Consider the following 26,480-nt stretch of genomic DNA (forward strand, 5'->3'; position numbering starts at 1 on the left):
CCAAAAACCTCATAAACACTTGGGACCATACCACAACCTTGCTTTTAAACCTTTTAACCTTGCGCGGCTGCGCACGGGTCTTACAAAAGAAAAGTTTAAAGCAACAGTCAACACTTGCGCTAAAAGGAAATCATAAGTCCTTGCGCTTTCTCCCATGAGCAAAGGATGAAAATCCTAAAGTAAACACTTCCGCTCAATATCCAGACTTTGATATTATTTACCCAAACTTGGGATTTAGTTATTTAGCTGATTCCACATGATAAGGAGTCACACCAGATTACAGCAGTAATCTTCTAGAAGGAACTCAATCGTGCACCACTAAGACGGTTATAACCGTCTGGACACGTGTCGCCATCTCAAGCCTCCCTGAAATCACAACGATGGCATGTAATTGGAAAGAAAACTCCACTTAATCATTTTCCACGTGGCAAATCCCCAGCCATAGATCTAATCAGCGATCCGTGTGCACTCACGTCGGATCAAGAAGCTTGACGGAAGGAAACTTAACCGCTTACGGGGTTAGCATCTTCCGTTAACTTTTCACTAACAGGTTTTCCCGCCCCAAAACTCCCGGCTATAATTATGAGAAGCAACCCAGGTATGAAATCAAGTTACACACACTTCTAAAATACATCTTCTTCTTCATAACCCATACTTATTCTCACGCCGGAGTCGGGTCAAGGAGAGAACCCCTTTCTCCCCTTGGCGAGGCTAACGGTGCTTCTTTTTTGCAGAGTTATCGGAGAAGGAGATCAGTTGCAATCGAATCAAACGAGAGGAAACTTACCTTTTTATGCGGATTCAAACCCCCTAGATAATTGATTCCGATCGATTAATCTAGTGTTTCTTCATTAGCGCCCACCGATTCCTCTGTTTTTTCAGTTTTTGTCTCGTTTCGATTCAGTTGTCTTATTCTCTGTTTTTCACATGGCAGAGAATTCATTATCTCACCCATCAGGTCCTCGATCTGAGTTCGAGGGTTCTACAACCCAAAATACCCAGATTGACGGAATCATGGGAGCAAACGAAAACAACGGTCATTCAGACAGGAAGAATTTCTCAGATCCAATCATAGAGAGATCCCCAGAGTATTGGTTTAACAGATGCCGGATTGCGTTAAACACAATTGTTATGCAAACTGCCAGATCCGAGTTCCCAAACATCAGATCTGGTGAGGAAATTAACACTATAGTATTAGACCCACCAACACCCTGTCGGGGGGACATCCAATCTAGTCGTAATATTGAGATCCGTCAACAATCCAGAAATAGCAGCCATCAGAAAGTTAAATCAAAACATATAAACATGGTACAAGGAGGCCCTTCGCGAAGAGCAAATAAACGATGTCATGGTCAACATTGGAGGGAACAACAAGTTGTGTTTCCTGTTGTTCCTGGAGGCCCTCAGGAAGGAAGAACGACCAATAATTATTACTGGCATCTTCGGCCATTACCGGACGGACTATATGTTCATAGATCTGGGAAGTTCGATGGACATCATATACGAACAATGTTTCAAACAACTTGATCCAGAAGACAAAGCACGTCTAGAACCGGTTGATTTTCCTCTCACCGGATTTTGCAATGAAGCTGTATTCCCATTAGGGCAGATAGCCTTTCCTGTGACTCTATCTGATGGTGAGCATTCACGAACAGTCACAGTAAATTTCATGGTCATGCCAGCAACATCGCGCCACGATGTTTTGCTTGGAAGAATGTCACAAAGAGAATTCAGCATGATCACTTCCATTCCACATGCTGCGTGCGGATTCCCAACAGAAACCGGAGTCGCAATACTGTACTCAAGCAAAGAAGTCATGTATGTAGACGACGAGCCACCAACGAAGGTAGCCAAACCCTCAACATCAAACGAACCAGAAAAATGGGTTCTGAACGATGCATATCCAGAACAGACTATCCAGCTAGGGCACGCCATTTCCCCGGCAACACGAGCACAGTTAAAAGAGTTATTATCCAATAACAAAGACATATTTGCTTGGTGCCCAGCAGACATGACTGGCGTACCGCGTGAGATAGCGCAACATTGTCTGAACATCCGACCCTCAGCAGAACCTGTTGCTCAAGGAAGGCGCAGCTTCAGCGATGAGAAAGCAAAAGCTATGGACGAACAAGTGACAGAGCTACTTAAAGCTGGAATTTTACGCGAGGTTCAATACCATACATGGGTCGCCAACCCAGTAATGGTCCAAAAACATAATGGAGGATGGAGAATGTGCGTCGACTTTAAAGACCTGAATAAAGCATGCCCAAAAGATTGCTACGGGCTTCCCGAGATAGAAAAAAAGTCGACTCTCTAGCGTTATTTCGATGGAAACGTTTTCTTGACTCTTACAAAGGATATCATCAGGTCCAGATGAAAGAAGAAGACGAAGACAAAACCACATTCCGTACAGACAAGGGCATTTTCTGCTACACTAAAATGCCCTTCGGTCTGCGCAACGCAGGCGCAACTTACCAACGCTTGATGGACACAGTTTTCAGAGGTGACATCGGCAAGACAGTCGAGGTATACATGGATGACCTCGTCATCATGAGCCACGAAGAACACACAATGCTCACCAATATTCAACTGTCACGGCCCCCGACCCGGTTTGACCCGTTTCAGGAGCCGCGGAACAGAAATCCCGTGATATTTATTTATGTGATTTTAGCAGCGGAAATTTTAACATCAGGATCGTTGTAAAGCTAAAACTTTTCCCGATTATTTTATTTCACAATTCGGGATAAACCCCGATAATTTACAATACATAAGTTTTAGTGATAAATCCTTATTTCAAAACATATTTCTTTATTTTATACTGAGCCACTATTTTAAGCTTGAAATGCTCCTCAGCACTTTTCCTGATTTACAGTAGATCACCTGAAACATGGTTGAAAAAGGTTTTGTCAGCGGGAAATACTGAGTGAATCATTCTATTTACTGAAAACGACACATTTGTTATAATTTACAGTATCAAGAGTTTTTACATATGTTTATTATCAACCAACTTTCAAGAATAGGTATTTGTCACAGACCAGCTCTGTGACTGTGGTCATATCACCATTGGTTGTCCCAATGAGTGACGTATATCACTTTAGGCTCGCCCACCTAATGTGAAGGAAACAATAATAATAATAATATTGTGCACAATACCCCACATACCGGCTGTAATTTGGTGATTACATAAACTTAATCACTGTAATTATAACTTTGAAAAATGATTTGGAGTATTGTAAAATAGTTGATAAAAAGAGAATGACTCACAAACTGTGAGAAAAGAGTTTATAAAAGAGGAATGACTCACATTGCAGATTTAGTATGGATAGAATATGATTTAGCCCTGTTAACCTAATTTCAACAATAATGCACACAAAACAGGGTTAGTAATCAATACAACAGTTACGATAACTCACAAGATCAAATTCTCACAATGAACGACAAAGTGCGATACTTAAACTCATTCATCGAATTAACGACAAACGACAAAGTATAACCCTAATGTGGGCAGCACTTAAACATTCTTTGGATATATTGATCTCGGAAAATGAATCGTAATAGCGATCGAGTGATTACCCTGTTTTGCGGCAGCGATTCGATATTAGTGTGTGTGTTTTGGGACTGTATTTGTAATAATTCGACGTACAGAAAGCGTTTGGCCGTCGTTTCAACTCCCAGATTCAAGTCCCAAGGCCCTCTATTTATACTGAAAATTAGCTTCTCCCGTGTGTCGCGGCAGAATTCGGGGAACCTCCCGCGTATCGCCTGGGATGCCAATTTAGGGTAGGGTAGGTTTCGTGTCCAGTAGCTTAGGTGAGTTGACAGTTTTATTAAATTCAATTCAGACAACGAATAATAAGGATAATATCGATTAGGGTTTAACCCCCCCTGAGTTTTAGGGGCCCTGATCCTGATTCCGATTGTTTCAAAAATTTTAGGGTAAGTGCAGAATTGCTTGAGTTTCTCAATTAGGGTTTTCTTAATAGCTAATTACCACCCTAAGCATTAATTTTAGTGAGAGTTGTTACATCCTCCCCACCTTAAGAAGAATCTCGTCCTCGAGATTTACTGAAATAGATGAGGGTATTTCCGCTTCATTTCTGACTCTAGCTCCCACGTATATTCTGGTCCTCTCTTTGAATTCCATTTGACTTTCACCAATACTAGTCGCTTGTGTTTGAGAAACTTGACTTTTCGATCTTCTATTTGTAAAGGTTTCTCTATGAATTTCAGCTTTTCGTTTACCTCTACATCTTGAAGAGGTACTACCAGGGATTCGTCTGATAGACATTTCTTGAGATTGGATACATGAAATACATCATGTACTCCAGCTAATTCTTCTGGTAGTTGTAAGCGATAAGCAACTGGTCCGATTCGTTGAATCACTGGGAATGGTCCAACATATCTGGGACTCAGTTTTCCTTTCTTACCGAATCGTACTACTCCTTTCCAAGGAGATACTTTCAAAAGTACTTTGTCTCCTATCTGGAATTCGAGTGGCTTGCGCCGATTGTCTGCATAGCTTTTCTGGCGATCTCTGGCTGTTTTCAATCTTTCCTTAATTTGAGTTATCTTGTCTGTGGTTTCTTGCACAATTTCCTGACCTGATAATTGACTTTCTCCTATTTCCGCCCAACATACGGGTGTTCTGCACTTGCGTCCATACAGTGCTTCGAATGGAGCGGCTTCGATACTTGAGTGATAACTATTGTTATAGGAGAATTCAATTAATGGTAAATGGTTATCCCAATTACCTCCAAAGTCAATTACACATGCGCGGAGCATATCTTCTAGAGTTTGGATCGTCCTTTCACTTTGTCCGTCGGTCTGTGGATGATATGCAGTACTTAAATTGAGTCGGGTTCCCATTGATTCTTGGAAACTTGTCCAGAAACGGGAAGTGAAACGACTATCTCTATCCGATACAATGGAGAGTGGAACTCCATGTAAGGATACTATTTCATCTACATACAATTTGGCTAACCTTTCCATACTAAAGGTTTCCTTTATTGGTAAAAAATGAGCTGATTTGGTTAATCGATCCACGATTACCCAAATGGCATCATTACCTTTTCTGGTCTTGGGTAACTTAGTAACAAAGTCCATTGTTATGAGTTCCCATTTCCATACCGGTATTTCTAACTGTTGTAGTAAACCTGAGGGTTTTTGATGTTCGGCTTTAACTTGTGAACAGGTTAAACACTTAGATACGTATTCGGCTATATCCTTTTTCATTCCTATCCACCAAAAATTCTTTTTTAAATCTTGGTACATCTTATTGTTTCCTGGATGTACAGTATACCTAGATTTATGAGCTTCCTCTAAAATCTTTGATCTTAAATTTCCCTATTTAGGTACCCAAATTCTGCTTTTGTGGAATTTCCAAATTCCATCATTTTCTTGTCCCAATTCTTTTAGGTAACCTTTCATTCCTTCGGCATCGTCCTTGATTGCCGTTTCCTGAATTTCCTTTAATTGTTCCATTAAATCTACTTGTAGATTTATTCTAAGTGCACGGACTCGCCTTTGCTTCTCATGATATTTACGACTTAAGGCATCTGCAACTACATTTGCCTTTCCTTCGTGATATTGAATATCACAGTCGTAATCACTTAGGATTTCCATCCATCTTCTTTGCCTCATGTTTAATTCTTTTTGCCCAAATATATACCTTAAACTCTTATGATCTGTATAAACAGTAAACTTACTTCCATACAGATAATGTCTCCATATCTTAAGGGCAAAAACTATAGGTCCTAATTCTAAATCATGAGTCGTATAGTTTTCCTCGTGCTTCTTCAATTGTCTGGAAGCATACGCAATTACCTTTTTGCGTTGCATCAACACACATCCGTATCCTAATTTTGAAGCATCACAATATACCTCAAAATCTTCTGTTCCTTCTGGTAAGGCTAAGATTGGAGCATTGGTCAATTTCTGCTTTAAGATTCTGAAGGCTTCTTCTTGTTTAGGTCCCCACTCAAATTTAGTGGCTTTACAGGTTAACTTAGTTAATGGTACAGCTATCTTGGAAAAATCCTTAATAAACCGTCTATAATATCCAGCTAATCCTATAAAACTTCTAATTTCCATTGCAGTTTGCGGAATCTTCCAATTGGTAATTGCTTCTATCTTAGCAGGATCTACGTGAATACCTTCGTGATTCACCATGTGTCCTAAGAATTGCACTTCTTGTAGCCAAAATTCACACTTTGAGAATTTAGCGTACAACTTTTCTTTTCTTAACAAAGTTAAGAGTGCATGCAAGTGCTGACAATGTTCGACCTGACTTTTTGAATAAATAAGTATGTCGTCTATGAAAACAATTACAAATTTATCCAAATATGGTTTACAGATTCTGTTCATCATGTCCATAAATGTTGCGGGTGCATTAGTTAATCCAAAGGGCATGACTGTAAACTCATAATGTCCATACCTAGTCCTAAAAGCAGTTTTAGGTATGTCTTCCTCTTGAACCTTTAATTGATGATATCCGGAGCGCAAGTCTATCTTAGAAAAATATTTAGCGCCTTGTAATTGATCGAAAAGATCATCAATCCTAGGTAATGGGTATCGATTCTTAATTGTAACCTTATTCAATTCTCTATAATCGATACACATTCTCATCGATCCATCTTTCTTTTTCACAAACAACACTGGTGCACCCCAAGGGGATGAACTAGGTTGTATAAATCCTTTGCTTAGTAATTCATCTAATTGCTTCTTTAATTCTAACATTTCGGTAGGAGCTAATCGATAGGGTGCCTTGGCTATCGGTGTAGTTCCTGAAATTAGATGAATCCTAAATTCTACCTCCCTATCTGGTGGTAACCCAGGTAAATCTTCTGGAAATACATCTGGGTATTCTGAGACTACAGGGATTTCCTTAAGTTCTTTTCCTTTAGTACAAATGATTACTGAAATCATATATACTATTCCCTGTTTCCGTTCATAATTAGCAACTTTCATTACTGATATGAACTTCAGTGGCTTCCGAGGTTTATCTCCTGAAATCTTAATTACCTCTCCAGTAGGTGTTTGAATTTCTATAGAGTTTCTATCACAAATGATTTGAGCATGATTGGCTATTAACCAATCCATTCCTAACACAACATCAAACTCGGCTAATTTCATAGGTAATAGGTTTGCAGTAAATTTATGACCTAAGAGTTCTATTTCTACTTTTTGCAAAACCTGATGGATTTTGACTGAATTCCCATCTGCAGTTTCGACTGTAAAAATCTGCCTAACGGTAGTTAAAGGTAACTTAAGAGCTTGACAGAATGAAGTATTTATAAAACTTTGGTTTGCACCAGAGTCAAATAATACTTTTGCATAAATGTTGTGAACTAAAAACGTACCGGCTATCACATCCGGGATGAGTTCTGCTTCTTGGGTAGTTAGCTGGAATGCTCTGGCATTTTTCTTAGTAGCTCCTTCAGCTGCCTTGGGTTTGTTGTCTACTGGGTTAACTAACTTAGGACATTCTGGTTTGATATGTCCGGCTTCTCCACAATTGTAACAAATTATGGATTTCTTTCTGCAGTTTTCTTCCCGATGTCCTGTTGTTTTGCAAAAATTGCAAAGTTTGTTACATTTTCCAAAATGTTTCTTTTTGCAAATTTTGCAAAATGGCACAGTTGAAGGTTGCCCTGTTCCTCTTTTCTTGAAACTACTACTATTACCCACCCTAAATCCTTGGGTAATTTTCTGAGCTAATTCCTTCTTCCTATCTTCATCTCTTGTGCGTATCAGTTCATCAGTTAAGGTGTTAGCTAATTCTACTGCATCGTCAATAGTGCGAGGTCTCGCAGCTTTAACGATATTTCGAATTTCGCTAATTAGTCCCCAAATATAGCGAGAAATGAGTACCGGTTCTGGCGAGGCCAGGTTAGGTACCACTCTAGCATATTCGAAGAATGTCGAAGTATAACCACGACAATCCACACCTAACATCCGATGAGTTAGGAACTTATTTGCCATTTGTTCCTTTTCATACTCAGGACAGAATTTTCTTTCTACCAGATTCTTGAATTCTTCCCAAGTCATAGCATAAGCCCTATTTCTTCCTTTAGCTTGTAACACAGTGTTCCACCATTCCAGTGCTCCTTCTTTAAACAGATTTGAAGCGTACATGACTTGATCATCTTTGGCACACTTGGTTATTGCAATCACTGCTTCGGTTTTCTCTAACCAACGCAGCGATGCAGTTGCCCCTTCATTGCCTGCAAATTCAGTGGGTTTACAAGCAAGGAATTCTTTGAAAGTGCAACCAGGTGTTGCAGCTTTCTGTTTCTTAGGGAGCGGCGTGTGCTGAGATTCATTGTCATGATTAACATGATTATGGCCACCGTTTATACTATTACTGAAGTTATCTTCAGTAGTACGTTTACTAGGAACAATATGTTGCGGTTCGATTGGACTTTTTACAGCAGCAACAAATGCTGGAATAGCATTGGCTATCCCTTGAGCAACAATATTTTCAATATCTTGTCTAGTCATATATTGATCTCCTGGATGTTGCTCCGACTGATTAACCTCATTTACTGGTTCATTACCATTATTTGCCATCTGATGATATATAATAATTTTTATTAGTATTTGATAAATAGTAATCATATATACAAACAATCGAACAATTCACAATGCACATAAAGTCAAAACTATCGATTTCTCGATTCCATTTCATATCCGTTATAGTATGCATCACTACACACAGATATTTTACAAAGTTTTATTTGGAGTTATGTTACAGACTGATTTCACTATTTACTATACTATTACACAACTATAGTTTTACCATCTTCCTATCCCTCATCATTTGTTATTCTAAAAACGCATTTCCCTTTCATCATACTTCCAAGCAATCTGTCCCCCTATTTCCCTGATTCTATTCCCTGCATCCATCAACTCTTCACCGAAATGGCGAAGTTCAGCCATATTCTCAGTGCTCATTGGTGGATTAGGTAGGGGTTCTGGGTCGAATTGCGGAAGGAAGGAATAAGGGTCGTTGACAATATTTTGAAATTGCCAATCATTCGTCCACCATTCTTCCATTTCTACAGGTTGAGCGTGGACTATTGGGTCTGGGATTGCTGGTGCAAAATTCATAGGGAGTGGATTTTCACTAGGATAGGTAAAAACATTCGTATTGACAGGCTGAATAGTTTCACAGTTTGCCAATAGAAAATCTATTTTATCCTGAAAAGTTATTCCCTGGTTTTGGTTTTGATTGGAGCTCTCTCCGATTTCTATCTGAGTTGGTCTAGAACCTTGTCCTACTTCCATTTCTATTTCTTTAGAATATTCCTCAAACTGTATTTCCATTTGCCTAGAATCTTTCTTAACTTCAGTTTCCATCTCTTGCTGTTTAGAACTCTCCTTAATTACAATTTCCTTTCCTTTTTCTAAAGGGTTGTTTATTTTAGGAAGTTTCGGAACTGGCTTTTTCCTACGAATACGACTACCCCATACATAATTCTTCTTTTTCTTTCGTTTTGGCTTTGTCAAGGGTGGAGTATGGAATTCTACAGGTTGGTCCACATCAGCAAAGTATCCAGTAAACTCTTGGGAAACTTCTATATTTACCGGGTACAGATTGAGGTTCTGAAAAGCTTCAGATATCTCGCTCATGCTGTGTAGCATATATGCAAAATGCACAAAAATGCTAAGTTAAAACTTTGGAACAAAGTTTAACAAATAAACATCAAAGTTTTATTGCACATTATTTGTACAAAATATAAGAAAGAACACACACTCAGCTTTATTTATCTACTTACTGAGAAGTACTAGTACTAGATTTAGAGTACTTTAAAGATTTGCATTTTCCGCTACAGTAGCTAGCATATACAAATTTGTCCATTTTTCATCTAACTTATCTTCCCACGGTGATTTATTAATTATCTCCTGGGTTTCCTTTTTAATCCTCCTTTCTTGGATTTGCTCCTTACTTTTCTTAATAATCATACTCCTTTTTCTAGGAGAAAGTGGGTTTTCATACTGTGCTTTACGCACAAATATTCCTTCTTCAGGAATTGTAGGGAGCTTTGAAAATTTAGTTTTGGATGAACTTCCCTCTTCGTAGACTGACCTATCTAGTTTAAGATAAATATCTTGCAACTTTTGCTTACCCATACTGTAACTAACAAATAGTCAATTAAAAACACATAATCACATAACAGTAATCAGGAAAGATTAAGTATCTGTTAAATACTTAATTAGCTTAACTCAGTGGCTCTGATACCACCTTATTTCTGTCACGGCCCCCGACCCGGTTTGACCCGTTTCAGGAGCCGCGGAACAGAAATCCCGTGATATTTATTTATGTGATTTTAGCAGCGGAAATTTTAACATCAGGATCGTTGTAAAGCTAAAACTTTTCCCGATTATTTTATTTCACAATTCGGGATAAACCCCGATAATTTACAATACATAAGTTTTAGTGATAAATCCTTATTTCAAAACATATTTCTTTATTTTATACTGAGCCACTATTTTAAGCTTGAAATGCTCCTCAGCACTTTTCCTGATTTATAGTAGATCACCTGAAACATGGTTGAAAAAGGTTTTGTCAGCGGGAAATACTGAGTGAATCATTCTATTTACTGAAAACGACACATTTGTTATAATTTACAGTATCAAGAGTTTTTACATATGTTTATTATCAACCAACTTTCAAGAATAGGTATTTGTCACAGACCAGCTCTGTGACTGTGGTCATATCACCATTGGTTGTCCCAATGAGTGACGTATATCACTTTAGGCTCGCCCACCTAATGTGAAGGAAACAATAATAATAATAATAATATTGTGCACAATACCCCACATACCGGCTGTAATTTGGTGATTACATAAACTTAATCACTGTAATTATAACTTTGAAAAATGATTTAGAGTATTGTAAAATAGTTGATAAAAAGAGAATGACTCACAAACAGTGAGAAAAGAGTTTATAAAAGAGGAATGACTCACATTGCAGATTTAGTATGGATAGAATATGATTTAGCCCTGTTAACCTAATTTCAACAATAATGCACACAAAACAGGGTTAGTGATCAATACAGCAGTTACGATAACTCACAAGATCAAATTCTCACAATGAACGACAAAGTGCGATACTTAAACTCATTCATTGAATTAACGACAAACGACAAAGTATAACCCTAATGTGGGCAGCACTTAAACATTCTTTGGATATATTGATCTCGGAAAATGAATCGTAATAGCGATCGAGTGATTACCCTGTTTTGCGGCAGCGATTCGATATTAGTGTGTGTGTTTTGGGACTGTATTTGTAATAATTCGACGTACAGAAAGCGTTTGGCCGTCGTTTCAACTCCCAGATTCAAGTCCCAAGGCCCTCTATTTATACTGAAAATTGGCTTCTCCCGCGTGTCGCGGCAGAATTCGGGGAACCTCCCGCGTATCGCCTGGGATGCCAATTTAGGGTAGGGTAGGTTTCGTGTCCAGTAGCTTAGGTGAGTTGACAGTTTTATTAAATTCAATTCAGACAACGAATAATAAGGATAATATCGATTAGGGTTTAAAACCCCCTGAGTTTTAGGGGCCCTGATCCTGATTCCGATTGTTTCGAAAATTTTAGGGTAAGTGCAGAATTGCTTGAGTTTCTCAATTAGGGTTTTCTTAATAGCTAATTACCACCCTAAGCATTAATTTTAGTGAGAGTTGTTACATCAACACACGTTTGACTCATTGCGCAGCGTGAACTTGAAACTCAATCCAACAAAATGCTCCTTCGGCATGGAGGAGGGGAAATTTTTGGGCTTTATAGTCACAAGAGACGGTTTTAAAGTAAATCCAGAAAAAGTGCAGGCCATCCAGCTAATGCCATCACCTGCAACAATAAAAGAAATGCAAAGACTCGTCGGGCGCTTAGCAGCCTTGAACAGATTCTTGGCTAATCATGCGGCAAAGTCTTATCCATTCATCAACACGCTGCAAAACTGCGTGAAGAAAACCCACTTTCAGTGGACACCTGAAGCAGAAGCAGCCTTCAAACAAATGAAGGAATGTTTAATTCAGCTACCAACGCTGACCGCACTAAGAGAAAAAGAGCCACTGATTTTATATCTATCTGCTGCGGAAGTAGCGGTAGGTGCAGTATTGATGGTAGAACGAGAAAACATTCAGACTCCAATTTACTATATAAGCAAGATGCTCACCGGCCCGGAAACTCGTTACTCGATGATAGAAAAGCTGGTCCTAGTACTAGTACATGCATCACGACGATTACGTAGGTACTTTTCGGGCCACGTCGTCATAGTTCTCACTAATTACCACTTAGGCCAGATCTTATCTAAACCCGATGTGGCGGGACGATTGGCCAAGTGGGCTATCGAGTTAGGAGGATACAATATCCTCTATAGAACAAGACCAGCAATCAAAGGGCAAGTTCTAGCAGATTTCGCCACCGAAGTTCCCATCGACAAAGTTCAAGAGTGCGAGGCAATCCAGAACCCTGTACCCATTTTCGACGACAGAGTCTGGACCTTGCACACGGACGACGCTTCTAATGATGACGGAGCAGGGGCAGGTCTCCGACTAGTCAGCCCGGACGATCACGAACTCACATATGCCATACGCCTAGACTTCTGAAGCACTAACAACGAAGCAGAATACGAAGCGTTTTTAGTAGGCCTTCGTTTAGCGCTTAAAATGGGGGCAAGAAACCTCGAAGCTAACGTTGATTCAAAGCTAGTAGCTGAACAAGTTAATGGGCACTACGATGCAAAAGGAGAAGCTATGACGTTGTACTTAGAACAAGCGCGAATGTTATTCGGTCAATTCCAAACGTTCAAAGTCAATCATATAAACAGAAGTGAAAACAAACATGCGGACGCATTGAGCAAATTGGCCGCAACCAGCTTTAAGCACTTAGCAAAAGAAGTACGCATAGAGGTACTGTCCAATCCCTCTGTTCCTCTCAAACAAGTCAATATCATAGAGATCGGCAGTCCGTCCTGGATGTCCCCAATCATATTATACTTACAGCACGGGAAACTCCCGGAGGAAAAAACAGAAGCCAGGAAAATTCAGAATAAAGCAATAAACTACGAAACGGCGGACGGCATTTTATACAGAAAGTCATTCATGGGACCATTACTCCGATGCGTTGACAAGACAGACGCGCGATACCTGATCAGAGAAATCCATGAAGGCTTGTGCGGAATACACGCCGGACCACGCATGGTAGTAGCTAAAATAATGAGCGCAGGATATTATTGGCCAGGAATGCACGTTGACGCGGTAGAAATATTACGGAAATGCGCAACATGCCAACGTCACGCGCCAAAAACGCTACGGCCAAAGAATCCACTAGTACCGGTCACGTCTGCCTGGCCATTCCAGCAATGGGGCATTGATCTCGTTGGCCCATTTCCTGACGCACCAGGCGCAGTAAAATTCATTACTGTAGCAGTCGACTACTTCACAAAGTGGGTTGAAGCTAAATCCTTGGCCTCAACCACAGCAATGGTAATCCGCAAATTTATATGGGAACATATTATCTGCAGATTTGGATTACCATTGCGTATCATTTCCGACTACGACACTAACTTTGCCTCAGAAGATCTACAAAAATGGTTCAAGGAAATGAAAAATTGAACACAACTTTGCCTCCGTGGCACACCCGCAAGCAAACGGACAAGTCAAAAGCATCAACAAACAAATAGTCGACGGCATCAAAGCACGATTGGGCACAGCGTGCAGAGGATGGGTTGATGAACTCCCTAGCATCCTATGGGCACATCGAACAATGCCAAATACTAGCACGGGAGAAACCCCATTTAGTCTGGTCTACGGGTCTGAAGCCGTAATCCCAGCTGAAATCAGCCTACCATCACCGCGCATGATAGCCATGGAAAAACAAAACAATGAGCAAGAACGAAGAATGGATTTAGACCTTCTTGAAGAAAGGCGCGAGAACGCCGCCATCACAGAAGCAAGGTACAAATCCAAACTCGAAAAATATTACAACGCACGCGTACGCGTGTGTACCTTTGTCCCCGGGGATTTCGTCTTACGCGAAAATGAAGCGTCAAATGCAGAAAAACCGGGCAAATTAGCGCCAAAATGGGAAGGACCATACATCATCAATGAGGTCCTAGGTAAAGGGGCATACACCCTAAAAAGAATCGACGGGACTCTAGTTCCTCGCACCTAGAATGCGCAACAACTGCGCAGGTGTTATTTGTAAGTTAAAAAGATGAAACTATGCATTCAACGTATTCTCTTATTAAACTTTGTATTAATGGCTTTACGCCTTTCAAATGCCATCTTTCCGCATATTACTGTTTATTACAAATTGCAAATAATTCTTTTGGTTTACGCGAAAACAATATGGTAGACATTGTACACCTCATGAACAGTCTAAAGACGGCAAAACTTACACGCCTTTTTAGACAAACGTTCACACATGAGCACAATACCATTCTCATTCGCTCTACCTACTAAAAGCAATTAAACACATGCAACATATTGTAATCTAAACATAACCAGAAACTTACATGCACAACAGTGCATCAAAATATGCATATCATCAAGAAGCAGTATGAACAACCATTCACAACGATCACGGCAGTGATCTTCAAAAAAGTTTTTGGTAGCAAGACCAACATAAACACCAAAAAAGGGGAATACACAGTTCCCAAACATACCCTAATCAACAGCAGGGTCTTCGTCAACAACGGCCACCTGATCATCGCGATTCTTCCGGCGACGATACACAAGCTGACATCCACCTCTTTGGATCATCGGAAAACGAGACATCAGCCTCTCAACAGATAGCATACCAACTTCCTCGTCAACAACAAAGATACATGTATATATACATGAGAACATACCTAATCACACATTATCTTGTAACGCAAAGCTATGTAATAAGACGCCCCTTTACCCCATCTTTCTTGCTTGCTATGATACCATAATATGTGGCGTGTTTGCTTTTATTTTTGTCACGAATGCATACATGTAAATACACTAGAGCAAAATACATAAATATATACTTCAACTTTAGATATAATATATATATATATATATATATATATATATATATATATATATATATATATATATATATAGGGTAAGGTTCATGCGAGAACCACCTTTATTGCGAGAACCGCGAGAACCAATGTGAACACAACCTAAAATAGCTAAAAAACCCTAAAAAAAAACTAACCCCCACCCCCCAAAAACCTAAACCCCCCCACCCCCACCCCCACCCCACCCCCACCCCAAAAAAAAACCTAACCCCCCCCCCCCAAGCTAAATGCTAAAAACTAAAACCCTCAAAAAACCTAAAAAAAAACCTAACCCCCCCCCACCCCAAAAAAACCTAAACCCCCCTCCCCCACCCCCCAAAAACCTAAACCCCCCACCCCCCCCCCCCCCCAAGCTAAAATGCTAAAAACTAAACCCCCAAAAAATCTAAAAAAATCAAAAAAAAAATCTAAATTTTTTTTTTATTTTTTTTACTATTTTTATGTTCAAATCGCTACTTTTAGTAGCAAAAAAAAACATTTTTTTTTAAATTTAAAAATTTTTTTTTTTTTTTTGGATACTAAAAGTAGCGATTTTTATATAAAAAATAGTAAAAAAATAAAAAAAAAAATTTTTTGGGTGTTTTTTAGATTTTTTTAGGTATTACTGTTTGTGTTCACACTGGTTCTCGCAATAAAGGGTGGTTCCTAACGGATCTTTGTCCTATATATATATATATATATATATATATATATATAGGGTAGGGTTCATGAGTGAACAATAATTTGTTTGTGAACAAAATGAACTTATCCTGACCATTGATTTTGTAGATCTAGATTTTTTCTTTAATGGCAAGATTGTAATTATCTTTTGTAACTTACAAGTGTTTTAATAGACACAAAGGTATAATTGTATATTTCTATCTTCATTTAATTAATTAATTTTTTCTCTCTCCTGGTTTCTCTTTTCAATTAAAAGAATATTTAATTACATTCTCTATATTTTTTTTCTCTCACATATTACCTTACTTAATATTTCATAATTTTAAAAAAATACAAACATTATCAAATATTGTTCCAGCTAGAACACAATTAAAAATATTTAATTACATTCTCTATACATATATGTATTAGATCAATGTTTAAAAAAGGTGTATAGTGGAAACAATATGTAGTAATACACAGGTGTATAAGTCTGATATATATCGACATGTATACAATATGTACTTGAATAATACACAGGTGTATACATCTGGTATATACCGACCCGTATACACATATGTACTTGAATAACATACAAGTGTATAAATCTGGTTTATACTAACCCGTGAAAACAAGATGTAACAATACACACGTGTATAAGTCTTGTATATACTGACCTGTATACACATATGTTAAAAAATATAATTTAATTAGGTTTAATATTTAATTTTAAAAGGAACATGACAGTTTATTTAAAAAAAAAACATTAGCCCTTCAATCTCTTATAACTAAAATAATAGAGAAATAATTAAAAATGAGAGAGAGAGAGAGAGTTAAGAGAGGAGAAAATTAAGTGATTTTAATTAATACTTGGCTAATGTCAATCTTACCCTTTTAATCTAAAAAATGATCAAGGGCCAACATTAGTTCACTCAGTTCACTCTCAAGAAGTTGTTCACTCATGATCCTAATCCTATATATATATATATATATATATATATATATAGTATATATATATATATATATTGGGTAGGGATATGGTAAAAAGTGTCTAAAATGTGAGAAGGGTAAGAAGTGTTTTAAACCATTGGATATTTGATCTAATGGTTGAGATCAATAGGGTATAAAAATGTAAATTGTGTTTTAATTAGAAGGACCTTATGTAAAATTGAAGGGTAATAGTGTCTTTTCCAATGTTTCAAATATGGTAACCATATCCTACACAACCAAAACCCCCATTAATCTCCTAAAAACTAGCTATTCAAATTTAATTGCTAAATTATATCGATCCTCAATTCTAAAAATACAAAAATATGTAACTGCTGCAAGAAACGTATAACACTATACATCCATCATATAACACTATACATCTATCATATAACACTATGCATCTATCATATAACACTATATAACAATATATAACACTATACATCCATCATAGACATGCTACCAGAAAAATATAACACTATATAACACTATGCATCCATCATCTAACACTATATAACCAAAGAACACTATATAAAAAATATATAACACTATACAGTTCTGAATGGTAGTTGCACTACAGAATTAATAATTTATGGTGTTATATAGTGTTTTTTGATGGTTGCGCTACAGAATTATATAACACCAAAAACCATATTATAACACCATATAACACCAAGTAACACTATATCTATATATATTAATAAATGAGATGATGTGGGCTATGTGTCCTTGAATGGTGAAGCCATTTTGATGATGTGGCATCCTATGGTTGAGGAGATGATGATTTTGGGAGGGAAGACACAATATTAGATGGTTTGAGAATTGGACACGGGATCCGAATTATAATCGGGTCAAGTTAATGGATCTTATATATCATCTTTTCCAAACAACAATTGTTCACAACCTCACTTTTTTCAAACCCTAGATCTATTTTTCTGTAATCTGGTTCTTCCTTCTTCACCGATCAAGCATAGGTATGTTAATTTTCTTTTCTGTCTTTGATTTTTCTTTGTTATTTTAAACACAATCTATCTCTTTCTTAAACCCTAGATATCATCTATCGATCATCGCCACATTTTCTTCTTAAATCACCATATACCAGGTTCGTTCTTGCAAATGAGGTCTTATTTTTTCGCCATTAAATCTTCTTTTGATGTTATTTGTAATACAATCCATACAAACTTGGCTGAATCATTTGAATCGTCCATCGATTTGAGCAGATTCATGTTGTATCATTCATATTTTCCTTTAATTAGGGCTTTTTTTCTATCATTAGAGTTTTTATTGATATTTAACTTACCTAATCCATACAATTTTTTTATGTTTGAATTGTCCAGCAATTTGTCAGAAAATTCGAAATTCTAACGATTCAGTAACCAGGTTTGCGATTTTGTGTAGTATTTTGGTTTTTATAATATTCATTTTATGTATGTTCTTCAGATCTTCTACGTTCCAAATAGACTGTTGACCAGCATGTAAAAATATTTTGAAAATTTTATAAAATTAGGGCACATCACTAGAATATGTCGTGAAAAAAAAGTTTTGTCAATGAATATTTCTAAACGAATGTAGCTTACTATTCTTGGGTTGTTTTTTTAGAGAGATAGAAGTTGAGTTTTGTTTATTTATCTTGGTTTTTTTTTCTGTTCATGCTCTTTCTATTTTTGGGGACTGATTTTGCTGTGTAATTTTTCAAGTTGCCATGGCTTAATGCTCATCTTACAAAGATCTGGCCTTTTGTTAACGAGGTTAGTTGATTGTATTCAATGGTTATTTGATACTTTAGTTGAGTGGTGTATGTCTGTATTTTAGGTTTTTGATATTTATTATTGTAAATGTTAGTAGATATTTATTTATTGTAAATGATATGTCCACATAATTTGCAGGTATGTAATCTATAGTAGATATTTATTTATTGTAAATGTTTAATGTCAATTTTTGATGAATTTTCTTTTTTTTATATGTAGATCGAACATGTTATAGGTCTATTTAATCAATAATCTATAAAAAGATTTAAGGTAAAACTACATGATTAATGTTAAATACTGTTTCTTTATGTTGTTCGATCTTCAATTTATTCAAGAAAAGTTATGTTTTTGATGTTGAAAACTGTTTTGGCAGCTGCTAATGTTTGTTGTTCTTCTTATATTTTTGTAGATCATTAGACATATAGTCAAGGTATGTAAACAATATTAGATTGTTTGTTTTTCATCATGATTCATATGAAATGATGTTTTGTTAAAAATTTATTTACTGTTTTTGAAATTCGGACTCGGAATGTTCGTCTACCAAAACAGGTTAGTTAAATGTTGTTGGTATTGTTTGTTTTTTATATGTATACTCTTTCTTATTTCTTATTAAATTTTCTGTTTAGGCATAATTTTGAAAATTTATGTCATTATCTTTTGAAGTTCATATTGTTAGTTTTGTCAATTATGAGTTTTCTATTTACATTTAAAGATACCTTTAATTTCTTTCTAAAGATGTTTTTGTTTCCATAAACACATTACTGTTTTTAAGGTTAATTTTTCTATTCTCAATTATAACTCGGTTTCTGTAATTAGACATTGTTTCTATAAATAAGTTACCGGTATATTTTTTTTTAAATTCCTTTATTCCTTTGCAGTTATGGATCCTAAAACAACGCTCCAAACATTTTTAAAGTTGATTGATGACTATGATCCTATATAAAAATCGGACTCCGATAATTCCTCAAACAAAAGAGGTTAGTTAAATTTTATAGTTTTTTTTTATCTTTTTTAAGTTTGTAATATTTAATTTTATCCTTTCTGTTTAGTATTTTTTTTAAATTAGTAATATATGTTCTGAATGATTTATGGTTTGTATTCTCCCATGGTTAACCGTCAATCTTTTGTGAAATTCGTACTCGGAATGTTCATCTACCAAAACAGGTTAGTTAAATGTTGTTGGTATTGTTTGTTTTTAGATGTATAGTCTTTCTTATTTCTTATTAAATTTTGTGTCACTATTTTTTTTAAATTAGTAATATATGTTCTGAATGATTTATTGTTTGTATTTTCCCATGGTGAATCCTCAATCTTTTTTTAAATTCGGACTCGGAATGTTCGTCTACCAAAACAGGTTAGTTAAATGTTGTTGGTATTGTTTGTATTTTGATATGTATACTCTTTCTTATTTCTTATTAAATTTTATGTTTAGGCATAATTTTGAAACTTTATGTCATTATCTTTTGAAGTTCATTTTGTTAGTTTTGTCAATCATGAGTTTTTCTATTTATGTTTAAATATACCTTTAATTTCTTTCTAAAGATGCTTTTGTTTCCATAAGTACATTACTGTTTTAAAGGTTGATTTTTCTATTCTCAATTATAACTTGGTTTCTGTAATTAGAAATTGTTTCTATAAATAAGTTACCGTTATATTTAAAAAAAAATCCTTTATTCCTTTGTAGTTATGGATCCTAAAAACACAGCTCCAATTGTTTTTAAAGTTGATTGATGACCATGATCCTATATTTTTTGTATGTTTCTTTAGTTTTCATTTTGTCAACAGACAATAAGTTATTTAAGCTTATATGTTTTTTGTATCGATTCGTAGGAAATACCGTATGATTTTGCAAGCTTATTGTGGGGAGGAATAGTTCCATATGGTCAATGTCTTGAACTTATTGATGATGACTTATGCAATTGCAGGAGTCTGAATCTTCTTCGAACACAATAGGTAAGTTTAATTTTATCGTTTTTTGGTGTTTTTTGATCCAGTATAATGATAGTTTTCATCGTTTATGCTAATCTAATTTTTAAGTTATTTATTTATTTTTTTTTTTTTTTGCAAATCTAACTATGATATTATTTGAAATTTGAAAATCTTTGTTTTTTTACTAATAAATTTTGTATTGTATTAAGATGTATTAATGATTCTTTTGTTTTGGTTTTTTATTTCTGTTTTTCTTTTTTCATGATTAACTAATAAATTTTATATTGTGTTAATTTTGAATCCATTAAAGATTATGTAAATTTTTAGTGTGTGATATGTATTTACGGAATATTGATTGTGTTTCTAAAAATAAATAGGTTTAAAATTTTTTTGAAACCGTTCATTTTTAATTATTTGTTTTAGAAGTTTCTCCCGATATTATAAGTTTGTTTCTATAAATAGTTTACCGTTTTAATTTTTAAAAAGCCTTCATATTTCATTTCCAGATATGGATCAGAGTAACAACTTTCCTTCATTTTTAAAGCTTATTGAGGAAGATGACCCATTATTTTTGGTATGTTTATTTGTTTTCTAATTATTTTTTTCATTGTTTTTTTTTCTTATTTTGTTAAATTTAATTACTATTCGTATTAGATTGTTAAACATTTTTTCCCTTATATGTAGTTCAAAGATGATTGGAATAAAAAAACTGAACCGAATGGGAAACCAAGTGTTCTTTTATGATGAAACTCTAAGTTCAAAGGTTTGTGTTCATTTACTAAATTATAGGAGTTTGTAAATTAACTGAATTGTTTTACCTTTATTTTTTCATTTTTAAAGGTTAATGTTTTATGTTTCTTAGGATGATCCGAAGGGGAAATCAAATGTTGTTGTTATGAAAATCTAACTTTAAAGGTTTTTGTTCACTTAGTTTAATTTTATCTTTTTTGGTGTTTTTTGATCCGTTATAATGATAGTTTTCAACGTTTATGCTAATCTCTGTAATTTTTAAGTTATTTTTTTATTTTTTTTTTGGCAAATCTAACTATGATATTTTTTTAAATTTGAAAATCTTTGTTTTTTTACTAACAAATTTTGTATTGTATTAATATGTATTAATGATTCTTTTGTTTTGGTTTTTTATTTATGTTTTTCTTTTTTTCATGATTAACTAATAAATTTTATATTGTGTTAATATTGAATCCATTAAAGATTATGTAAATTTTTAATGTGTGATATGTTTTTACGGAATATTGATTGTGTTTCTAAAAATAAATAGGTTTTAATTTTTTTTAAACCGTTCCTTTTTAATTATTTGTTTTAGAAGTTTCTCCCGATATTATAAGTTTGTTTCTATAAATAGTTTACCGTTTTAATTTTTAAAAATCCTTCATATTTAATTTCCAGATATGGATCAGAGTAACAAATGTCCTTCATTTTTAAAGCTAATTGAGGAAGATGACCCATTATTTTTGGTATGTTTATCTGTTTTCTAATTATTTTTTTTGTCATTGTTTTTTTTCTTATTTTGTTAAATTTAATTACTATTCGTATTAGATTGTTAAACATTTTTTTCCCTTATAAGTAGTTCAAAGATGATTGGGATAAAAAAACCGAACCGAAAGGGAAAGCAAGTGTTCTTTTGTGATGAAAATCAAAGTTCAAAGGTTAACTGAATTGTTTTACCTTTATTTTTTCATTTTCAAAGGTTTATGTTTTATGTTTCTTAAGATGATCCGAAGGGGAAATCAAATGTTGTTGTGGATGAAAATCTAACTTTAAAGGTTTTTGTTCACTTAGTTAATTATAGTTTTGTGAATTTAAGTGGATTACTTTACATTTTTTTATTTATATTTTTATCTTTTTTCAGGTCAAAAGCAAGTTTGAGATGGATCTGGACAAATTTTTGATACCGAATAATAAATCTCATGTATACCTGGTTACTTAAGTATTATATAATGCAATTCCATTAAATAAGTAGATCATTCCACTTATTCTGCAGGTATATAATCAAGATTTGATTGTTATGTATTTTAAATCTTTAATCGCAATATTTTTTGATCATTTATATGTATTTTTTGTGTTGTTGATGATTATTTAAGTTTGTTCGATATAATATTTATGAATGGATCTATTATTTGATGTGGAGGAGGTAGGGGTTTGGGTACTACAAGTTGTAAGGGGGTCTACGGTGAGGCCAAGTTTAGACACGGACAATCTTATAAAGTTGTTTCACGGTTTTGGATTCGTTGAAACTCGAGCTTAATCGATGGGAAATTGAAGTCACAGGTGATTAATGCAAAATGATTTGTTGGATTAATTGAATCTTTTTTGTTTTTGAATGTTGATATTGTTTGTTCTTCTGCAGATTATGATCGAGAACCGAGCGAATCACAATGTTAGATAGATTTTAAATTAAATGTCTACATAAGAAAAAAAAATGATTGAAAACTATAACTTTAATGTCATTGTGGGTTTTTACTGGTTAATGACCTTCGAAGTTGCTCAACTGCTCATTTAATTAGTTGATGGTTGCATAGGTGTTCACGTGTTGAATACATTATTTGATTTATATACTTCATATTATAGATGGAAGGGATTATATAGAATTTAGATCTTTAACTTATATAGCCACCAAGTATCTTACCTCCACCAACAGATTTTCATGTATTTTCCATTGAGTAATGTATATTAATGTTTCACGGATTATTTTTTTTTTAACGAACTGAGCCATCTGGGTTGGATTTGTAGTTTACTTTTTTCCATGTTTATATATTAGTGTTAGTCGGTTTTGTTTTTTGTTGTAGCTGATGTAGGTGTCATTGTATCATAATATAAGAATCCAAACATGTATTTTTTTGTTGATATTTTTTGTTGTAGCTGATATGGGTGGGGCAAGGTTGGGAATAGGTATGAGTCGGGTCAAAATAGTTTGATTTAGAATGTAGAGTGACAGTGAGGTATTGTCTATACGTGTATACAAATTATAAAAAAATAATTCGTTATACTAAAAAATATACATGATTAATATACATTCTTGCTTTTGTATGTTTTTATGGCTCTTTACAAGAAGAAAAAGTTTAAGAAACCGAATTAAAAATTTTGATGGAGAAAATGGAAAGATGATACTTTAGATGTTAAAGTGTTATTTTTATATTTATCTCTAATGGCTCAAGTAGGTAAACTTTGAAAAATTGTTTAAAGATGGACTTATGATTAGTTTGTTTGTATTTACTTGGAAAAGTTTACGGAACTGTTTCAAAGGATTATGTGGCTGACTTGAAGCAATCATCAGCCGATCTGAAGCGTAACCTTAGTGATTTGTATGCGATTGAACAGGGACTTGGGTCGTCAGCAAGTAAACCTCGCATAAGTGTTGATAGCATTTGTCTTGATGAAGATGTTGCCAAGAATTGATAAATGAGAGAAGTGATTGTTACAATAAAAAACATTTGGTTTGTTATTGGAGTGTTTGCTTTGAGTTTTTTATTTTGTCTTTAAAACATTTATATGGTTTCCCTATTTAATATGACATTTTGAGTTATCTATTTTGGCGTTTGGTTCGAAATGATGTTTACTTATGTTTCTTATTTTATAAGATTACATTTTTTATTTACTAATCTAATCATACAATAAAAAAAACGAAAATTACAAATTTTATATTACTCTTATCCTTAGTTACTTTTCATGAAAGTAACACTAATTATTTATTTTAAATTCTTTGTACAAATAAGTTACAATTTTATATTTAGTTTATAACATATCCTGATTATAGAAATTAGATTGTACTATTGACTAATTTAAAAAATTCGTAATCTTTCTAAATTTAACATCCTTTCTATAATTAAGCTCATTAATTTGATTGTAATTGATTTGTAATAATGTCATTATTTATTCCTTAAATAGGTTATGTCTATAAATAGAAAAAAATTACATACTTCTTCATTTCATCTTCAAGTTTCTTTGAATCTTGATTCTGACTTTTTCTATGTTGTCGTATTTTTTCTATCACTCTTTAAATTTCCAGTAAGTTTTCATGTATTGTACTATCATTTCTACGTATTTTCATGTTTTCCATTGATGATAAATCTATGTTAGTTTTAATTATTTTTTTAGAAGATAAAAGTTTTGATTGTATAATTATAACCGTGTGTTATGATGTTTTATTTTAGCTTTCTGCTGGTGTTTAGAAAATGTATAATGCGTTCAAACAACTATATTCATCTTCTTCTGAACTTCCAATGAATGTCGTCGCTAATGATTGTTCCTTTGCTTCTTATTTTGTTTTATCATATATTATTGTTTAAAACATTGAAGAGACTAATGAAATTCTTTTTTTCCCAAAATCTTTCAGATTTCAAATGTTGGTTCTCTTACGTTATGAAAGGTAATTCAATATTGTTCTCAATTTTACATGTATTCTTACGTTTTAAAACTTAATCCATATTGATTTTTAATTTTTTGTTACTCCTTACTTCACCTCTTTAATTTTTTTGGAATTGAGTTAGAACTTATATAATAATGCAAAACACATATAAATAACCACATTTTAATTTATAAATATATATATTTGAACATCAATAATCAACAAGCATTTAGATTCGATACCACTGTTAGATATATTCAAAAATATGGTATTTGTCATGATGATATACCACTAATTGTCTTTAAGCTTAAACTACCAACGACCAAAATAAAACATGATAAGAAGAGAACTTGCATGTCCAAAAAAAAGATACATAAAAGCAGTAGCACAAAAGAGTCATGATTTCGTCTTCACAAACACCTTCAACATTATCTTATAAGAGTACATGTTAACCTACATTAATTGCATCCATGTGTGATATGATCAGGAGATTTCCTGAACTTACAAATGTGCTATAACCGTTTTTCCTAACCGTACATGGTTGGTTGTTATGGAAAAACATGGTCAAAATATTTATATGACTACTGGATGGAATCAAATTAAAGAAGACATGAAAATTGAAGATGAACACTTTATTATCTTCGACATGATTTCGGAGTCAAAATTTGATATGATGGTTTTTAGAGGCACAGAAGATTTGGTCCGTATTCCTGAATGACGTCTTGCACGTGTTAAACTAGAAGTTAAAGAAGAAGTTAATGAAGAAGTTGCTGCTTAAAATGTTTAGTATCAGGGTTTATAAATGTTTTTCTCAGTATTACATTTTATAAATGTTTACTTCTACAGACGTTCGTATCATTGATTAATCTACCCTATTCATCATGAAATTTTCATTTATTCATATATATATGTATATATTTATTTTTTTAGAAACATAGATTAACAACCCGGGAGTATTCCCGGGTTATAACCTAGTAACACTATATAAAAAATATATAACACTATACAGTTCTGAATGGTTGTTGCACTACAGAATTATATAACACTACACAAATTCGTAGATTAATTCCTAAATTCGAATTCCTATAATAAAGGGTGGCGGTTATTTTGGGCAGTTATCTTTTAATCAATTAATTGAAAGAAATAGAAAATTACTAATTCACCCTTTTGAATTAATTTACATATAGGACACTTGTCATCACCACATTATTTCTCACCCTTCTCACAAAAATAGGACTTTGTACAGGATCCTCTACCTATATATATATATGTAGGGAGAAGATCATGCGAGAACCACCTCTTATTGTGAGAACCGCGAGAACCAATGTGAACACACCAAAAATGCATAAAAATAGCTAAAAATCACACAGAATTTTTTTTAATGTTTTTTATATAAAAATCGCTACTTTTCGAAGCCAAAAATTTTTTTTTTAATTTAAAAAAAAAAATTTTTTTGGCCACTAAAAGTAGCGATTTGAGCATAAAAAATATTAAAAAAAAATAGATTTTTTTTAGATTTTTTTTAGGTTTTTTAGAGGTTTAGTTTTTAGCATTTTAGCTTGGGGGGGGGGTTTAGGTTTTTTTTTTTTTTTTTTGGAGGGGGGGGTGGTTAGGTTTTTTTTTTTTTTTTTGGGGGAGGGGGGGGTGGGGGTTAGGTTTTTTTAGGTTTTTTTTTAGCTATTTTAGGTTGTGTTCACATTGGTTCTCAATGTTCTCACAATAAGGGTGGTTCTTGCATGAGCCCCTCCATATATA

At 34.3% G+C, this 26,480-nt stretch overlaps 1 protein-coding gene and 1 long non-coding RNA gene across 2 annotated transcripts; both read left to right on the forward strand.

Moving 5' to 3' along the window:
- Window positions 1–13,771: 13,771 nt before the first annotated feature.
- Window positions 13,772–14,179, forward strand: LOC110932216. The gene has a single exon (XM_022175568.1). The coding sequence runs from the start codon at window positions 13,772–13,774 to the stop codon at window positions 14,177–14,179; it is 408 nt and encodes a 135-aa protein (XP_022031260.1).
- Window positions 14,180–18,029: 3,850 nt separating this feature from the next.
- Window positions 18,030–18,666, forward strand: LOC110928083. The gene is made up of 3 exons (XR_002586123.2): window positions 18,030–18,062; window positions 18,380–18,430; window positions 18,650–18,666. It is a non-coding gene; the product is annotated as an uncharacterized LOC110928083 (long non-coding RNA).
- Window positions 18,667–26,480: the final 7,814 nt, after the last annotated feature.

Source organism: Helianthus annuus, chromosome 3 (genome assembly GCF_002127325.2).
Source record: "Helianthus annuus cultivar XRQ/B chromosome 3, HanXRQr2.0-SUNRISE, whole genome shotgun sequence".
NCBI lineage: Eukaryota > Viridiplantae > Streptophyta > Magnoliopsida > Asterales > Asteraceae > Helianthus > Helianthus annuus.